The sequence below is a fragment of the Pelodiscus sinensis genome, chromosome 1, assembly GCF_052426305.1.
Source record: "Pelodiscus sinensis isolate ZL-2025 chromosome 1, ASM5242630v1, whole genome shotgun sequence".
In the NCBI taxonomy this organism is placed as follows: Eukaryota; Metazoa; Chordata; order Testudines; family Trionychidae; genus Pelodiscus; species Pelodiscus sinensis.
In genome coordinates, this window is record NC_143052.1 from 217,182,795 (window position 1) to 217,197,605 (window position 14,811).

General features: G+C 36.7%; 1 protein-coding gene across 6 annotated transcripts in view; it reads right to left on the reverse strand.

Annotated features, from left to right (window-relative positions):
• Nucleotides 1–14,811, reverse strand: part of MOSPD2 (motile sperm domain containing 2) — a 79,051-nt gene that overhangs the window by 8,610 nt on the left and 55,630 nt on the right. For 3 of the 6 annotated variants that reach the window (XM_075914507.2, XM_075914499.2, XM_075914490.2), the window contains exons 10-15: nt 13,660–13,772; nt 12,079–12,175; nt 10,189–10,285; nt 5,853–5,982; nt 3,089–3,191; nt 1,003–2,512 (exon numbers count right to left, since the gene is read on the reverse strand). In XM_075914507.2, coding sequence (XP_075770622.2) covers nt 2,366–2,512; nt 3,089–3,191; nt 5,853–5,982; nt 10,189–10,285; nt 12,079–12,175; nt 13,660–13,772 — 687 coding nt within the window. In that variant the 3' untranslated portion in view covers nt 1,003–2,365. Of the gene's footprint in view, nt 1–1,002; nt 2,513–3,088; nt 3,192–5,852; nt 5,983–10,188; nt 10,286–12,078; nt 12,176–13,659; nt 13,773–14,811 lie in introns of those variants that run through there. The other 3 variants (XR_012898649.2, XM_075914515.2, XR_012898654.2) reach the window with 2 other exon arrangements.

Sequence of the window (14,811 nt, forward strand, 5' to 3'; positions counted from 1 at the left end):
ACTATACCATACTGAAATTTTAGTTAGGTTTTGCAAGATAATGTGTCTGTGGGTACACATCACATGCATACACAAAATCTTGGCAAACCTTGTACCTAGAGGCCATTACTACGCTGGTGTCCGATTGTGCTAGGAACTGTACTCTAAAAGGGCAAACCCACAATGCAAAACCCAGCCATTTTTATCTCTTTTAGGATTCTGAACAGTAAATGCCACATTTTTTCCTATTTCACAAGTGCATTTATTTCTCTAAAACATATTAAAATAGAAAACATGTTCATCTGATCAGTCATATAAAGTAAATACGAACATAGTATTAAAAGTACTGAAAATATAGAAAAGCACCAAGACATTAGAATATTTAAATTGGCAAAGATACTAAGAATATATTTTTTGTAATTTTACAATAAAGTGCTATTATATCCAATCAAAATTAGTGATTAACATTTTGTAATCAGAGTTAGTAAATCTTGTCTTTAATTTACAAATTACTGTATATTATCAGAACATGATCATTTTTCCAGAGGATGTTCCATTAAATGTCTTATTTCATCTTCAACATTTGAATCTTAAATATAGGAAAATAATTTAAACAATATGGGCCACTGGTAACCATTTTTGAATGTATTAAATATTATGGAAAATAAAAGAACAGAAGAAAGCAAGCTCAACAAAACCCCAAACAAGGAAAATTAAGAAAACATTGTTACAGAATAACATTGAAATATGAGTTAATACAGGATTGCTCACCACGTACAAAAATACTTCTGCAGAAGCTTTCCATTTATATAGTACATTTTCAGTTATTTTATTGGATTGATATTCTGCTTTACCAGAATTAGTCTATTAGTATACTACCTACAATTTTGTAGAATAAAATATCGATCAGAATTTTTTAAACAATTTTCTTTTACTTTGTCAACTATGCCACATTTATAATCATTCAAAAGACAACTCAAGACAAGAGACACTCAAACTTTGTCCTGTTTTTCCCCCCATATATTTGTTTTTTTGGGGGGGACAGAATGCTGTAAATATACATGAACTCTGCAATGATCTTTTCTAATTTATACAAAAAAAATTAAAGCCATCAGCCCAGCTTTAATTAATAGACTTATCCAGACCTAGCCAATTTGTGGTGAAAATTATAAACGAATTTCAGTTTTAAATTTCAAGCAATTATTATAAATGGTTAGTTAAAAAAAGGATTAAAAGGTATGAAAGATACTATACCTCCTATTCAGCTTTAGACAATTTAATATGCAGAAATGAGTATAAAGAATTTCTGCTACAATAAATGCTCATTCATTTTCAATACCATTCCTAAAATGCTTTTAAAGTAGCAGCAGATACTGTATTTTTCATATTCTATTTAATATGCCCAATCTTATACTGATTTGGCTTATCTCTTCCAAATATTCATGCATGATTGAAGTAAACTGTGCATTTCTCAAATGTTTCTTACATTGGTTATTTTTAGCTTTTTTTATGAATCATGCAGCTGACTATTCCAGATATATTTAACAGCAAGTTGCTTTGGTGTTTGAATAAAAAGTTCCTTCCACAACAACACAATTAGTAAACATTGAAGAGAGAAAATGTAACAGAACAAAATATTTATAATTAATTATGACAATGTCTCAAAAGTATTTTAATCAAATGTCTTTGGAATTATTATTTTTCATGGCAATATGGCTACAAATCGATGAGCTGTGTATACTGTTTGGCATGACATATTTATACAACAATTTACATTCACAAAAAATACCCATGATAAGGATGCTATTCCTGAATTTCAATATGCATGACCATCTAATTACTGTGTACTGCATGTTCATGTCCCTCTATTTTCATACACATATACAACGTAAGAAAAAAAATCTAACCTACACTTCGCAAATATTAATTCTGTAAAAAAGGTTATTTTTAAATAAAGTTAAGCAGTCTGTTTGCACTTTAATACATCTTGCTTACATGATCATGAATGAACCAAAAAAGGTGACATTTAAAGTACTTTCAACAAAAAGGGAAAAATAATATATTCTACGCAGTTTTAAGTTATACTGTTACATTGTCATATTTTCTGTTTTGTAATTTTCAGTAACTTGTCCAGTGAACATAGCTTCTAGTTCTTCTAATATACTCTTCTTTCTGTGTCAAGACAGTCTCAGTAAATTTCTGAGCTCTTGTTGGTCTTTCATTTCTTCTTTTATCAGTAGTAGTAGTATGACTCAAAGTTGTATTTTTCAGTCTCAATGGAGCACTGACCTCTCTCAGTTTTGGTAGTTTCTGGGTTTAGTGGAGCAGCATTGGATTCTTTCTTTTGATTAGAACAGGCAGCATGTGTAGTACAAAGCATTGCTTTTTAGCATCTTTGAGTGTACAACAAGTAGAAGCAAAAGGCAGCAATAACAACTAAGACCAATGCTAATACAACTATTAGCTGTTGGAACCAGACACAGTAATCAATCTGCTCTTGAAGTTTTTTATTAACTTGTAATAATTGAGTTAGCTGAAAAGAAAAATAGGTTATATGATATTAAATAGCTTTTTACTGAATGAACTGTCATATTTCTAGTGATTTTAGCTATCTGGTAACTGAAAAGCAGTTACAATACTGAATTAGCCAACAGTATGAGGTACATACAAATCTTCAAGAATTCCTCTACAACAGTCTGCTCCCATACTTTGGATCACATCTGTAGAAGATATTATTTCAGATGTATACCCAATTCTATCTTGATATACCTATAATGTGTATATACATATCAATACAAATAAATAATATCACATTTTTCTACTAAGTGGCAGATAAGAGCACACAGAAATTCCACTACTTGAACTACGCTATACATTCTAAAGGAAAGTGAGTACTGTGTTGGAACTGGCAAAGGTGCTAGAGTTCATTTTATTAATATAATAAGAATAATTTAAATCATGTCACTATTTGGTTTATAGTTCCTTTGATGCATTCCAGTGCTCCACTGGAAATACTTTCAACATTGAACTTGTTTTGTACTATTTCATTAAATTTTCTATTGCCATTTATAACTGCAAGCTAATAACCTGTAATTCTGTTCCCTCTTACCTGTAAATGTAAATCTTCATTGGTTTTTGTTGGCATATTAAATGAATTCTCTTTTAATGACAGAGTAGACGGTTTGCTACTTTCTACAACATGACATCTTAACCTGTGAAAATTTAAATGCAGTTTATCAATAATAAGTAGTTTTCATGTTTTAGATGAAACAACAAAAACACTAAGGACAAAAATAATAAAAGACTTTTTGTAACATATTACAATTCAATTATTTTACACCAAATAGTTCAATACAACATTCTTATCAAAATATGACTCTGACCCAAATTAAGTGAACAGGATATAGATCATGCCCAAAATATCATGGGCACTGTGACTGCTTTTGAAGTACGAAGGCAAAACATGAACAGAATAATCCCTTAGGACAGTAGTTCTCAACCACGGTGACCATTGCTGGCCACACGTATAGCTCTTTACCGGTTATCTGAGCACCAGTTACACTATATATACACTAACTACAGAATGGCCTGAGGATGTCACATGGGCCACAGCTGCATGCTGATCAGGCTGCAGGTTGAGAACCACTGACTTAGACTATATCACTTATCTTTATGCTTTTAACCTTGTTACATACACCATATAACTGATTATAATAGAAGATTCAATACTAAAGAAATGTTGATTTATTTTAAGTATAAAATATTTAGAGAATCCAGAACTAAATTTCAAAACATGCCTGAATATACTTAATTATCAGCTTCAAGACATATGGTTTACAATAACAAGATTAGAAAAATGTGAGAAGAAATAAACCAGTCATTAATGCATTTAATGTCATAGGATATTGGAAACTGAAGCAGTTTATAAAACACACAGCAGGACCCATTCTGGAAACACTTACACCCATTAAATACGAAATGGATGCCTTTATTTTGCTGCGGGTGGGAATCAAGTTTATCGTGAGACTTTTTTTCCCAGTCTATTCAGGTGAAAAGAATGGAAATGCTAAAACTTTGCAGAGAATAAAAAGAACAGAATGTTTTGAAATAACCGGTTTTTGAAAAAAAAAAAAAAAAGTTAAATGGCTTCCTTTGGGAGAGGACTTATCAAGATGGAGCTATTCATCTCCGTCTATAAATATTTAAACAACAATGCATGACTTTAGGTGGACAACAATGACATGCTCTACTGCACCTGATTTAGGTTTCCTTGAACACACGAAAAGGTCAGAACTGTATAAAGCTATATGCCACATTACTGGATCAAGCACATTTCAGAACACCTGGCTTCCTGGGGCATTCATTTGTATTGGTTTATTAGTCAAGTATCCCTTAAAAGCTACTGTGGGCAGCTTTAATATCGTCAAGTAATTTCTCATTATTGTTCAATGCTCTACCATAACAGAATACCCAAGTTTAAGTAAGTGCTTTCTTGCAATTTATTTCTCAGTATGCAGATGTATATAGCTTACTTTTCCAATATGTGGAAAAAAAAAAAAAAGGATCTAAAAATTGTGTCATTTTCCTATATGGAACTTTATTCTTTGGGGATTTTGGAAGAATGGAGAGATTAAACAATCCTTATACAATTTGTATTTTGAAAAACAAACAAAAAAACTGATAAAATATGAGAAAATCCCACAATTCCTTGAAAAATTACATTGCTTTTACACTTTCCAGAAAGAACGAGTTTGTTAATAACAGAGCAACAGAAAATGTACCTAATGGCTGTATTTATGAATTGCTTAATAATCCAAAGGCATACAGGTTGGCCCCAAAAACTGGGACTCCCTCGTCTGGCAACATCTGTGGTCCGGCAGGGCCATGGATGTTCCTGGACCAGGGAGTCCTGGCTGTGAGCCCCAGTGGCAAGATGGTTGGTGGCTCAGAGCCCACAGTGCTGGGACTGGGGTTGGAGGCCCGGTAGCACAGCCAGGGCCATGGCAGCTCCAGTAGCAGGGCCGGGGATGTGTCAGCTGCAACAGCTCTAGTAGGGGAAGCAGGGATGGAGACGTGGCCACACACAGAAGCAGTGGGGTCAGGGCTGGGAATGCAGCAGCTGCGGCAACCCGAATACCAAGGCTGGGGACTCCTCCTGCAATGAGGAGTAACGGTAGTTCGAATTAGGAGCTTTAATTCGAACTACCCAGCCCGTGCCGCGTGTAGCCGCAGGCAGGGAGTTCGAACTACGGGTCATTTAAAAAGGCAGCGCCTGGGAACATGAAAATAAAGCCCGGGATATTTTAATCCCAGGCTTCACTTGCATGAGTGTTCTGATAAACTTTGCATCATGGATTAAGGTATGCAATCAGTAAAGCAGGGCTGCTGGCTCTGTGGGAGACATTTCTACCAGTGCATTTCTGACAGGGGAAAGAGTATACTAGTATTATCTGGAAAATATTTCTCTATTACTTAATTCCTCTAACTACTTGCTGTTTAGAAAATAGAAAAGAAATTATACTTTTTTTTGTATTAAAGAGAATGCTTAACTGCAGTTCTCATATAAAAATAGTACTTTCTTACTCAGCATAGCTACTCTGTCTATTGAGTAGCATCTGTTTACTTTTGTTACAGAAATAATTTTTGCTACTGTGCAAGTGCAAATGTTCAATTTTATTACAAAATATGCATCAATAACAAACCAAGTCCCAATCAGTTTTAGCTGCAAAACCCACTGCAGGCAATGGGGATGAAAAGAGGTCACAAAAACCATAATTCAACTTGCAGAATTTTTTATGTGCACAAATACGAGAAATTGAAATACAAAGCCCCTATAAGAAAGTCTTTAACACAAGACTAAACTATATGCTTACCTATGTTCCATCACTTTGTTTCTAGGAACTTCTTTCCAAAACTGAGCCAGTTCTGGAACACCTGCTCCAGAAGACTGGTCCATTTCTGCTGCCATTATCAGGAAACGATCCTGCAGGGAAGCGGTAAAACCTACCCTCAACCAAAAAATCCAAAACAATAGATTTAGAAAAGGCTGCATGCATACATCACTTTTGCTTTTTCAGGAAGGAAGTTGAAAAGTAATTTTAGTTAGTAAGGAAAATGTGAATTGTGCAGTTAAGTACATTTAACAGAACTGCATAAATACTAGAGAGAGGAGGTCACTCGTGTAATTGAAAGCTCTTCGAGACAAGTGGTCGCTGTGTGTATTTCATACATGGATGATGTGCATGTGTGTCATGCACCTGAGTCTAGAAGTGTTTCAGAGCGAGTCTCTTTCTCGCTCTCAACTGAGGGTATAAACTAGTGCGGGTTGATTCCACTGCAGTTTCCCTCTTACCATGAGAGAATCCATTCCAAAGCAGAGGGGATGGAGGTTGGATAGTGGAACAAGGGAGGACCCACACACCTGAAAGAGCTTCCAGTTACAGGTAAGGACCATCACTCAAAGAAGAGGAAGTTACTTATGTGTATTCCACATGTGGGTGTCTTGCAAGCAATCAGCAGAGAGACAGGCATGAAGATACCAACAACACCGTGATCTATAGTTTGACACAGCATGATGTGAAAGTGTGGAGAGTGCACCTTGTCAAAGCTCAAAAGATGTCTTGCCAGGACATATCCATCAATGAGGCTGAGGAGGTAACCTGCGTCTTTGTACAATGAACCATGACCCTGCCTGACGAAGATAGTTGGCGTGTTTGTAGCATTCAAGGATGCACTCCAAGACAAATTTGGAGATGGGCTGAGGAGAAAGGGCTTGCCCCTTTGATATTCTGGCAATGCCCACAAATTATTTAAGTGATTTTTTTAAACAAATGGTCCTGCGGAAAAAGAACACTCATGAGCATTGGATGTTGAGGGAGTGCAGGACCCTGCTGGTGGTGTGGTGCATGAATTTGGGTGGAATACTGGTAACTGGATGGACTGATGGAAAGAATCTGGGGTACAGCCATAAGGGCATCTTATTCTTGTGGATTATTGTGGGTGAGTGGGAGGGGAGGTCGGCCATCATAGCTGCAAGCTCACTGACTTGTTTGGCTGAGGTTATGGCTACCAAGAATGACACTTTCATTGAGAAGTGGGAGAAAATGCATGTGACTATTGGTTCAAAGAGTGGTCTTGTGAGGGCAAAGAGAAGGAGATTAAGGTTCATGGGGGTGTGGGCATCTACACTGGTGGAAAGGTATTGAATAATCCTTTCATGAAGCAGACAGTGATACAATGCATAAACAGAGATGGGTGGTTTTGTATGTGTCAATGAACATGCCAGTTGTTTGGGTGTCCAGATGACCACTAGTATCGTTGGATCACACTGGTACCTGCTGTACATCTCACCCAACTTGGCTCAGTGAGGAAACGCTGAGCCTGAGAGCAGTCCTTTGCAGACACCTACTCTTGTGCTTATAATAGTTTTTTGCTCTTGTTTTGTGACCTGACCTTAATCTATAGTATTGCCAGCTCCAAGGTAGGCACTGTGCTCAAAGGGGACAGTTGCTACTGGTGATAACTGCTGTATGTGAAGAAAGAGGGGGAGTCTCCTGGACTAGAATCTGAGCGAGGCTGGGGTTGTATCATCTCCTCTAAAGTATTTTCAGAGATGGAACTCATGGGCTTTCCTGGTTGTGGGGAGGAAGGACTTACAGAGGACACAGTGTGCCATGGTGTGTGTCTCACCCAAGCAGTAGAAGCACTGCTGGTGCTGACACTCAGAGATGGAGTGTGGGTAGGAGCTTTGTTGAAGCTTGGGATCTTGGGCTTAGTCCTGGGGGTGGGGGCAAGGATTGGAGGAGAATGCAGTTCCTATACAGCAGGGGTCCACAATATGGCTCAGTATGGAACCAAAATATGGCTCTTTCATTCCCAAAATACATGCAATTTTTTAAATTAAAATGAAAAAATTCAAAATTTTAAAAACACGTAATTACTCATGTAGCTTGGATGTGTGCATGAACCTGGATTTGATCAGTTATGATGTAAACTTCAAAGAAATGTGCAAAAAGATGGAGCAACACAAGTCCCCGTAAATAAAGTGTGAGTACAAGGTTTCATTTATGTTATTATTAGTCATTATGTAACTAACAATAATATCAAGTTGTATATTTTCCATCATGCAAATGGGCATTCTTATATGGCTTTGTTGACCACTTGTTCTGAATTTTAATGCAGTTTGGCTCTTCGGTTTGAAAAGGTTGCTGATCTCTGCTATACGGAGAAGAGAACTATTCTAATAACTACTCTATAACCTAACCATACTAACAAAACTATTTACAAGCTATGTACGAAGTAAAATCACTCTTAGTCTAAGAGCATGAAAGAACAGGGGATCTCACTGAGGCCATGCAGAGGTGAGAGGGAACTGGAGTGGTGTGAACGCATACTACCTCCTCTACTCCTGCGAGCCTAAGGAGGAGCATTATGCACATGTAGGTCAACAGACATTGCTAAAAAACACTTCCAGACTCATGTGCATGCATACCATGTGCCTCCACATGTGGAATAAACATAGGGACTATCACTTGAAGAAGGTAGGTACACTGCAACTACAGCAGGTATCAAAAACTTGTGAAGTCACACAGGAATAAAGGGGAAAACACATTAAACTGTAGAAATTAAAATTTTCATAATGGAGACTATTTAGCTAAATTGCAACAGCAAAACTATGCTAATGAATAATCCAATATTTGTTTCCATTGGTTCACAAAAATCAGGAGGTTGACAAGGCTTGTAGTAAAAAAAAAAAAAAAAAAAAAAAAAAGTGTCAGGATGGCAACAGATGCATAAACAAGATAATCACTTTATTGGATTTAGGGTACAATTTGACATAATTGCCCTTAGCAAAATTATTTCAAATTTTGGACCCTTCAAAATTAAAAAGAAAGTTAAACATAGTGGTGCATTTTAATTAGAAATGTTTTAAATAAGAATGTCTTATGGAAAAGGTGCATGGATTTAGTATTCACTCATGCTAAACATTCCCTTCAAAAATTTGTTAAAAGATTCCACATTATTTCATTATGAAGGAACAAACCATGCAGAAAAAGGCAAGATGTAACTAGTTTACAGAAATGTAATTCCCAAAACTACTTACATTTTATTTTCATAACAAATTTTGAATTTTTTTCTTTTCCAAACGTCAGTAAGCAGTACAATTGTATTTCATGTGATTTGTAATTGTATGAAATGATTATCGTACTGAAATGTGGCTCTCCAGAAGCCAACCTAATTTTTCTTGTTTTACATTCAAAATCTTGGCACTTTAGCAGTAGTTTTTGTTGTTGTTTTTTACCAATCACATTAGTGATTAGCAGAACACTTCTCTACCGGATGAAGAAAATAATTCAAACCATTTCTCCTCAATATTCAATATACAAATCTACACATGATGCTTATTTTAAATCCTCCACTAGGCACTACAGGCAGTCCCCGGGTTACGTACAAGATAGGGACTGTAGGTTTGTTTTTAAGTTGAATCTGTATGTAAGTCGGAACTAGTGTCCAGATTCAGCCGCTGCTGAAACTGATCAGCAGCTGATTCCAGGAAGCCCAGGGGCAGGGGCTTCCTGTAGTCAGCCACTGGTCAGTTTCAGCAGTGGCTGACTTGGGGACGCCTGGGGCAGAGCAGCTCGGGTGCTGCTGGGTTGGTCCAGTAGTGTCCAGAGCGGCGCTACGGGACCAACCGGCAGCGCCCCAGCTGCTGTACCACAAGCGTCCGGAGCAAAGCCGCGGAGCACGGGGGCAGCGGGACAGCCCAGACGCGTCTGGGCTGTCCGCTGCCTGCATGTTCCGCCGCTTTGCTTCCTCTCCCTGGTCTGCTGGAGACCAGGGAGAGGGCCCCGTTCGTAACTGCGGATCCGACATAAGTCGGATCCGCGTAACTCGGGGACTGCCTGTATTATAACCAAATTAAATAGGTTTTCTGCAAGAATGGTTGAAAGCTAACAGTGGCCCATTCTTAAATTTTAGTAGCAAAAGTCTTGGTTTATGACACTACAGCAATACCAAAGTGAAAAAATACATTTTGGGAGTCTTATGATGTTAGGTAAGTCTCCATGATTAGTCCCAAAGCTCACAATGCCAGGTGGTGTGCCCCAACAACTGAGAATATATAGAGACCAACTCAAAGAAAAGCTGTTAATTATGCATGTACCTCCGGTAGACTTGTTTGAAAATTCCATCCTATGTGTTTTTACTTACCACCATGGAGGGATACTACTATGTCTATTGATGTACCAGGTTCACAGCTACTATTACTTGGTTTAACTCTATACTTGTCTGGAGCAGTGGTTCTCACCTAAAAATACATTTAAAAAGCATATGGTGTATGTCAGACACATTAAACACAATATGCTGACCAGTCCCATTACTGCTAACTTACAATAAAGGAAAAAAAAAAAGACAGGTTGGTTTTCTTAAAATACTAACAGCCCTCTGTTATTGCCAAAAAGATGAACAAAGACAAAGATCTAAACAAACAATAAAAAACACCCCACAGACTTTTCCATTTTGGAAGCAGTCTCAGAAGTTAATATTTCCAATTTCTTCTACCAAACAGGGAAGGACAAAACTTGTGAAGTTTGTTTTATCTATTAAGAGAGAGAGAGAGAGGACAAATAGAAAAAAAAAATCAAACAAGAATACTGAACATAATACTTATGAAAGTTGCTGGTCTGACAACTGTGAAACCCAATTCATATTCACATACACATGCAGAGAACAAGTATAAAATGGTGGTAAACCAATTCTAGGAACATCTAAATTAATTTGATTTCTTGCATCCCTAAAAATGCAGCTACTATGTTGACAATGAAACAGTGCACTTATTCCTCTGAAGATGATCTACTGGGGAATGGACTTTTGAAGGGTTTGTTCATGGAATAAACATGTACATAGTGGTTCCCACCTTGTACTTTCTAGGGATAATCCAGAGGATTATAAGGTAAAAATTTTTAATCATCCCTAAATCCTCTTTTATATGGGGTTCTCTCCTGGATTTATGCAATTGACCATCATATTTGGTGTTGTTTGCGTCAGTGCCAAATGCATGTAAAAATGTGTTTTAATTTCTATAGTCTGCTCCCAGACACAAGGGATGAAACAAAATATTAGGTGATCCAGAAAACCTTAAATAAAATAGTCCATTTTTTCCCTTCAAATACTAAAAGTGGAAGAGAGTGAGTGAGTGAGTAGATGGAGGGGGGAGGAGGGCAATTCAGCAATGCATAGGCACCCAAAGAGACAAGAAATGCTTCACACTTTAAGCATAAGGATATTGCCCTTTCGTTATTTTTACTGATAATTATCTCTTTGGACATTTATTCCCATGAAAGATTAGGACTTTACACAAAGTTTGCCACAATAAATTTGTATTTCCACTAAAAGATTTATCCAGCATTGCTTGGGTCCTTAACTCAATTTTTGTTTTTTGAAAATAAAATGGTGGAGCTGGGAATGAAGGGCTCAGTATGTAGGCTGCCACGAGGAGAAAGGACTACTCCCAGCATCTCCATGGTCACAGGAAGCACCTCTCCATGGTCACTGCAGGTCCAGCACACATAGCAGGAGGGATGCATGTCTCCCGGATGGGGCAGGTCCAGGTTTGTCCGCCTCCTGCGATCCTCAGCCAGAGCAAGAAATGCAGAAACTATGCACTTTCTCCTTACTCCCTGACAAAGGCGAACAACTAGCAATGTTCCTGCTCCCATACAAATTGGGGAGAGGGGAACTTCAGCCCCTCCTGTCCTTCCTAAAGGGTGCCTCAGGAGTGGAAGACTTGGGGATGGGGCAGTCCCAGAAAGGGGGCAGGACACTCCCAGCCAGCCCCTTTCATCTGCCTAGTGATTCTCTCTCTTTTCTGTATGCTTCTCATAAAGCCAATCTCATTCTAGACCCATCCCATTTTCCTGGCACAACCAAACCCTGATCTTGCTTCAAGTTATGATACAAAGAAGCTGCATACCAAATTTTGGGGTCCCAGCTCTTACTGTTTAGAAGGTGTTCTTGAACAGACAGACACACACTCAAATATATGTAGTAGATACAAATGCAAAGCATGTGGACAGCATAACAAACACAAATAATATTTACCTTAAAGGCCACTACATTTTTAGTCACATTTGTCAGAACTATCAAACATTTTTTTTCTCCAGTTTCTTTGGATCCAAAAAACAGTTCTTCTGATGGACTGATTGAAAACAACAAAAATATAGTTAGTTCATATTTGTATTGAGTAGTTCACTATTTTTAAAAGAAATCTTTTAAAATAATTTATCTTAACACAAGAAAAATGTACTTTTTGTTCACCAGCTATACTCATTCTAAATTAAGTTATTCCCAGGGAAGCTGCCACAGGATTAAGCAGCATATTTAAGTTTGAAGGAATCTAAATCTGGCAATGGTAAAAGGTGTGAGTGTTGTGCGTGTGCACATATACTAGGAACCATATGTTTGTGTCTCCCTTTATTTTATGCTCTCATATAATTGGGAATAAAATAAATGGTTATGTTCCTTTCAAAAATACATGACACTGGTATTATCATTCTGGAATTTGACATTCATCTTGAATAGTAAAAACAGGGCATATGCCTGAGTTGAGTAAGGAAAAGATGGATAATGGAAGGAAATGGCACAAGAAAAATACTATTTTTAAGCCACTGAAAGGCCCCAAAAAGTGTTGCTTCATTCTTTTTCCTGACAGTATTTTTTCTGAAAAATGAGTCATGTTAAGAAATCATGGTCAGTTGCTTTCTCCCCACCAATTTCTTTATAGTAATTTAGTTTGCTTTGACCCATTTCCCCCTCCGAACTACTTTATATCCCTTTCTCTCTACCAACCCTTATATCATGCACAAGTAGCTTTGTATATGTGTTCATTTTTTGGATTGTATCCTTTGATATATATGGTCATGACAATTTCCTTCCACTATTTGATCTGATCTGAGGAAGTGGGTCTGGCCCACGAAAGTTCATCACCTAATAAACTATCTTGTTAGTCTTTAAAGTGCTACAAAGTCCTGTTTTTTGTTTCAGCTAAGGATGAGAATTTTAGATGACGAATATCATCAGGGCAAGGACCTGTGTTGCACCAGTTAACAAAATGATCTAATTTAATTAGTGCAACGCTTTAATGTAGACACACATGCACCAATTTTTTTATATTTGGTTTTAGCTTAAAGTCGGACACTGAAGTTAAACGGAATATTTTTAAAAATCGTCATCTTACCTTCAGTGAAACAAATTTAAGCAAGAGTTAAACAAGTTATGGAGTTTAAAATGGATTAACTAAATTATTTAAAAGTTAATTACACAGATATACCCTGCTAATACAGTTGAGCTGTTAATCAGTACCAGGCATATTAATGGCACTACAAAAAACAACTAAAGAATATTTTTTGATCTATGTGGGAAAATGATCGATCGCTCAAAGCGTTCATCCATAGAAATACATATAGTACATGACAGATACTTGAAACTGTTGAATGGAAGAAAAGCAAGTCTGAGAACACTTCAGATCAAAGTACGAATTTTTAGACATTCAAAATGTATTAAAGATTGGTCAAATCAATTAATTCTTGACTTCAGTTTGTGGTTTTAAACTGATCTAATTAATTTTAAGTAAGCTATATACAATGTAACAAAGTAAACAAATTTACTACTGAACATTATTACCTTATATGTAATAACAGTCCTTTAAAGACGGTTAATGCTTTCTTTGAATTTTTTGTTTTGGAATCGGTTTTGTCATTCTCTTCTGGTTTGGAAATCTGTTCTACAGAACATACCTAAGTAAAAATAAATGAGAATGATAGAGGAATAAAAACATGAATCACACACAAATATTTCTGCAAATATAATAGCAAGATTCTCGTTCCATCAAAATGTACAGTTAATATCTTTATTCACACCCAAGTTGATAGTATACAATTCCACAAACAAGAAAGGTAACTACTTTGTCTAGCTGTCCATCATGGTTCAGTGGCTAAGTAAAAACACCAATGAGAAATCTATTAGATAAGCAAACGGATAAAGAGGGAAACAGATAATAAAATTGAATTTAAGTACAGAATTTGATAAGGAAAGCTAAAGAAAAAGCTAAAGGGAAAAAAATCCATGGCTAGCAAGGCTAAGATCAATACATTTTATTTTTGAAAGTATATTAGGAGATAAATAAATCTTAGCAATTGGGGCACATCTAAACTACATCCCTCTCAAATGAGGAATATAAATGAAGCAAATTGAAAGTGCAAATGAAGAGCGGATTTAAATATCCCACACTTCACTTGCATATTCGTGTCTAAGTGCTTTTCTGAAAAACGGTTTTTCGAAAGTGAAAGCGCAGTCTAGGAAGGGTTCTTTCAGAAAAAACCCTTTTTCGAAAGAACCCGTACTTTTGAAAAAAATGGACTAGACTGTGCTTTCACTTTTCGAAAAACCCTTTATGGGATATTTAAATCTGCGCTTCATTTGCACTTTTGATTTGCTTCATTTACATTCCTCTTTCAAAAGAGGAATGTAGTCTAGACATAGCCTTGTTGTGGTGAAAAGGCATGAGCACCAAGTAATTTTATCTTAAAATTACTAAAAGAAATACAAAACAAATGGGAGAAAATGAGAATTAAAATAGATGGAGTTACTATCTAATCATTTCTCATGCACTTTGTTCAGAAAAAAATTCTGAAGATGAAATTAATAATTACTATTCATTATTCTAAACAGAGAGTAGTTACACTTTTTACCACCACCAAGAGTTCTCTTTCCTGCACTAGGGGATACTATGGAAACAATAGAGATTGGACCTCCCTGGGCCGGCACTTTCGGGAC